Below are 4784 nucleotides of genomic sequence, written 5' to 3'. Positions count from 1 at the left end.
AATTACTGAAGATTTTGCAAATGCCATATTTGAAGCCTTCTTTCGTTTTCCAACACACCACCTGGTCTTATAATTTTCTTGACGGGAAAAGGTCATTTGTGCAAGAGGTCAATTGTTGAGATTACACAGTCTGCATAAGAACAGTTTTAACGATGTGTTTTAAAGATAGAATTACTGGACCGAACTTCTTCTGAAAGTCCCCTAGCTGCCGAAGTTTCCGGGTCAAGAATATGAAGATTGTTCCCCGTCTTCTTCTCCCTAGTCATATGGTGAATGTGCTTTAGCGTGTGGTTCATTTAATCCTCATTTAATTAAAAAGAACGGCGAGTTAGACTGAAAGCCCACTCGTAACGGTTCATTGGAGGGGATGGATTAGTTTTGTTCTTTAGGAGTCGTACTCCGTGCTTGCTCATAGACTGAAGGCTTCGTACGAAAGCCACAGGGATCTTGCTCATTGAATGCACCGTTGAAACTTCAAGCCAATAATATCCGTATCACCGTGGATCTTATCCAATCAAGTAATGCAAAGGTGACTGTATCCTAATCTAAACCTATCATATGCCATCTTTTGATATTCTTGAATAGTTTTTCGGCACATATGTCGTACACAAACTTAAAGACTTGGTGAGCAGAATCTGTCTTTTTAGGATTTGTTTAGCAAAGTAGATCCTTGCATTCAATGATAAAGAGTCGAAAATGTCTCCATGTATTGGTTGTTTAGCATTGACAAGACAACTAAATATGTTTATTGCTTATTCAGACTGGACATCGCAACTCTCATGCTCGTTTTGTTTATCTTTTAATGTCGTCCTTGTTAATGAAGTATTGATTTATTTGCTCCTTCGGCAGCACTTTCATGCCTTTTTATATTTCTTGTTTTTCCTATGGTCTTTTTTCTTCCGAGTATAGTTGCAAAACAGACGATGGGCATGTCAGTCCCATTCGATAACCTAATTTCCAAAACCTCGACATTTCCTCCTTACAGAGCTTAATCCATCTCTTAAAAAAGAGGGAAAGCCGGATTCGACTGTTTCGACTGCAATGGTTTCTTACGTTTTAGCACTGAATGAGATAAGATTTGTCCTGACGTAATTGCCTAATCATCTAGGCCCCTAGGAGTCAAATTCATCATCGATATAATGAGAATTTGGAAGGATGTACCACACTTGGAATTAAAATCTCACAAAACTCAAACATTTTTCATTTCTAGCCAACCCTCTTTTCCTTCGTACTTTGTTGACCGTTCCTTATTTGATGAGGAATATGTGGGGACATTTTTTGGCTTCTATAAAGAGGTATAGAGAGCTTGCCCTGGAGTTGTTTGTACGTATGTCGTTGAGAATTTGACGTATGTAGATAGCAAGTTTATCATACAAAGTTTGGAAGGAAAAGAGGGACGAGACTTGGGGGAGCGTCCACTAACCACCAACCTTCTTTCGTACTCATGAAGAATTCATCGTTGGATGCCCCTGGCATCTGTATTATTCATCACAACTCTTGAACTACTCTTCCGATCCTTCAGTCTTGTGGGTCGACAAGGGCAGAGACACTATTAATAATGGAAATCTCTTTCCCGCGTAATAAAATAGTCACACTTGTACTTGTTCTACTTGTGTACTATGTGGGTAATGTGTACCTTGAAAATGGTTCTCTTGCCGACTGGACAACATTTAGGATTGAGTTGAATTATTCAAAACTCAGAGAGAGCTACTCACCCATTGGAAAAGGTTCTGGAGTACAGGAGAGCTGGCAAAGCGACGAGGCTGCTTACTCCCCAGACGCAAAATATGGCCAATATGATGTACCATTTGGACAGCTTTGGCTTCAAAGGATAGAGAATGGCCCGATATCTAAGTGGAAACTCAGCTCAGTTGGGTTCAAGGCGTCAATTATAATTTTTTGTGATTCCATCTTACCTGTCGAGAGTGATGGCCATAAGTGTGAGCACGCTCGCAGCCACTGTCAAATACGCCACAAAGTTATTGATTGTACAGTACGTAGCTCCGAAGGGCCAGTTCCTACAATGGGAAATGAGACGAACCAATTTTGACTAGACATAAAAGCTGTTGCTTTTTGAGCAAAGAGCCGGAAGATGATGATGGCCTTACTTGTCCCGCATGAAGATAAAGTTGAAGAGTGTGTTGAGCAAAGCCATAAGTAGGTCCACTATGCTCAGGTTTACGAGGAAATAATTTGTCGAGTTCCACATGTGGCGATGGCCTAAAAAGGTAATGGAAATGAATTTAGCTTTTCTCGGCCGATTGAACCATATTTTATGCATGAGAACATTGAATATGCTAGTTTGAAACACGGTCTTGGCCGACAGCTAGATTTGCTGTACACTACATTGTTTTTGTTCCCACTGAAGCACATCTGTTGGGAAATGGAAAGTTTTGAAGCTTTCGAGAGAATATATGAGCATTTACAATATTCACTTCAGCAGTACTCGTACGATTTCAGTAATCTCAGGTGTCATTTTTGAAACGAATAGATGCGAGTTTATCCATTTTCAACCGAATTCGAATCGATCGGCTGGTCCCAGATGTTGGATTGTTCCTCTTTTAGATTGCTTGGAAACTCCCAAAAGATGAGAGAATCAAAATCTATTTATAGTTGCCATAACTTTGTACCCTCAACATACTTTAAAGAAAAATTCGCCTGAGGGGTTTCCACGATTCCCAGCCTTAGAATTCAGGACTCGTTTTCAATCGAAAGTTTTTGAAACATTAAAGAAGTCAATTTTACTTATTTCATATCTCGTTGTTCTCGGTGTCTCAAACAATCTAAAAAGCCTAAAAAGTTTCAAACTTCGTTCTTTTTGAAAACGCATTCATGTTGAGCGATAGCAAGTTATTAAGGTAAACGGACCACTGAAAGTAGCCATAAATCTCCAGCAACGTCTCATCCTCGATGAAGCCAATTCATAGTTTTAGATGAAATATTTGATGAGCCAATACCATACTATGTGATGCTTTGTGTTTACTCCTGAAAATTGATCAGATTTAGAGTAGTGTTTCTAGCATTACATGCATTGAATTATTAGAAAGACGCCGTCCATATCTGTTTAAATTTCCTCCAAAAAGCTACTTACTCCATTCACCATGCTCTTCATTCTAAGAGAAAGTGAGGAGCAACAAATTCAGCAACAACGAAGCCCTCTTGAATCTAAATCTAAAGTCGTTATTGATTTATCTCTTTTTTATTCAATGGGAGATGCAAAAGAAACCCCATTTTCTTTCGGGCCAAATCCTTTCTGGAAGAAGGCACTATCGAATGGATCAAATGGACCACGTACAAAATGCCACTGCATTTAAATACCGCTCATCAAAACATGTTTTAAGTCTTCATAAATGAAATGTTGCATTTTTCGGAGCCAATAAGAACGCATCATTTCAATTTCGAATGAGAAGCCCTCTAACCACGAAGCAGTGGTGCTTGCCTTTTGAGCACTCTTTGAAGATTTTCTATGAAGCTACTCTTCACGTACCCATGTTGAAAACTCAAAGAAGTTCCTCTACTTTGTGGTGATTTTTATTACGTTTGATGGCTTAATACTGTACACACTCCTTTTTGTTTACAATATTTGAATCTTGGGAAAAAGGACGACAAATGTAGCCAAAAACATGATTTAAGAGTCGTATGATTAGCTGAAAAAGACAGTCGATTTGGACTCAGTCACTGAAGCAAATCCATGTCATAGGAGCAGATCCGACCAAAGAACGGATAACCCACAAGAGTATCAATGGTATAACGTTACAATGAAATGTCTCCAAATTGACCACGTCGTCAGTTAAAATCCTACCACTCGAAAAAATGCATTTCAAACATAGTTGAATGAGCATTGAAACTGGAGATAGACTATGGCCATTAAACTTTGCCACCTAGTTTTCGGTACCATCATTCTCTCTAGGAATAATGTTTGGCATTCGTAAGAACTGGCCAAAGAAACCAACAAAGGAAGAAGAGTCACAGGATTTTGCATCAATAATGGTTGGAATGAGTAACTTAAAAACTACTTTTGATATTAGTAACTCATTTCAAAATCATTTTTGAGCAATTCATGATGAAATAGGCGAAAAAAGGTCACCACAATAAAACAACAGTTACACCCGTTCTCAATTTAGCATGAGAAACACCAAAATAGGTTCAACGTTTTTTGACGATTTGTCTAAAGTGTTGGGAAAATGTCAAAACCTAGGCTTAAGTCATTTAACTTTTTATCCTAGGCCTACTAATGAGCTACATAATGATCTGTGCTATTTCAAGACTCGGATAAGTATTTTCTGTACCATTAAAACTATACCTAGTCAACAGAGGTTCACTTCACATCCCCAATTGATATCCCCCTAATAATTCTAATTGGGCTCAAATATCAGGTACTTTGTCATGTTTTGTTGAGGCATGTTGAAAAAGTAAACTGTTCTGTTTAGGGTATTGGACCACCTCCAGTTTTCAGATCTTCTAACACGTTTAAATGCGCATTGATGTAATAAATCAAAAGGTTGTTTGCAAGCGCACACATTAAACGTTGCCATCACTTCCTAACATACTATGATGTTAATAATTTTTCGGACCAGTTACCTGAAAGGCAGGTTGGTTAAAAACCATGTCTAAGGGAATTAACCGGCAAGACAGAGCTCCTGGAGGCCCAAAGATGTTTTGTTTGAAGTCGAACAAGCTTCTGAGATATAGGTATGGAGACTGGTCAAGCGAAATATTTTTTCACCGCTTTAAATCAAATTGGCATTTTTTAACCAAAAGGTTCAAAAGCTTCTCATTGTTAC

At 38.5% G+C, this 4784-nt stretch overlaps 1 protein-coding gene across 1 annotated transcript in view; it reads right to left on the bottom strand.

The window, feature by feature from the left end:
• Window positions 1-1711: 1711 nt before the first annotated feature.
• The window catches only part of LOC131884892 (tachykinin-like peptides receptor 86C), a 6646-nt gene continuing 3573 nt past the window's right edge, over window positions 1712-4784 (bottom strand). The window contains exons 2-4 of the mRNA XM_059232788.1: window positions 2109-2220; window positions 1917-2018; window positions 1712-1850 (exon numbers count right to left, since the gene is read on the bottom strand). Of these exons, the coding sequence (XP_059088771.1) occupies window positions 1712-1850; window positions 1917-2018; window positions 2109-2220 (353 nt within the window). The remainder of the gene's footprint in view (window positions 1851-1916; window positions 2019-2108; window positions 2221-4784) is intronic.

The sequence above is a fragment of the Tigriopus californicus genome, chromosome 8, assembly GCF_007210705.1.
Source record: "Tigriopus californicus strain San Diego chromosome 8, Tcal_SD_v2.1, whole genome shotgun sequence".
NCBI lineage: Eukaryota > Metazoa > Arthropoda > Copepoda > Harpacticoida > Harpacticidae > Tigriopus > Tigriopus californicus.
The sequence above is the reverse complement of the archived record's forward strand: the minus strand, read 5'-3'. Positions and strand labels throughout refer to the sequence as shown.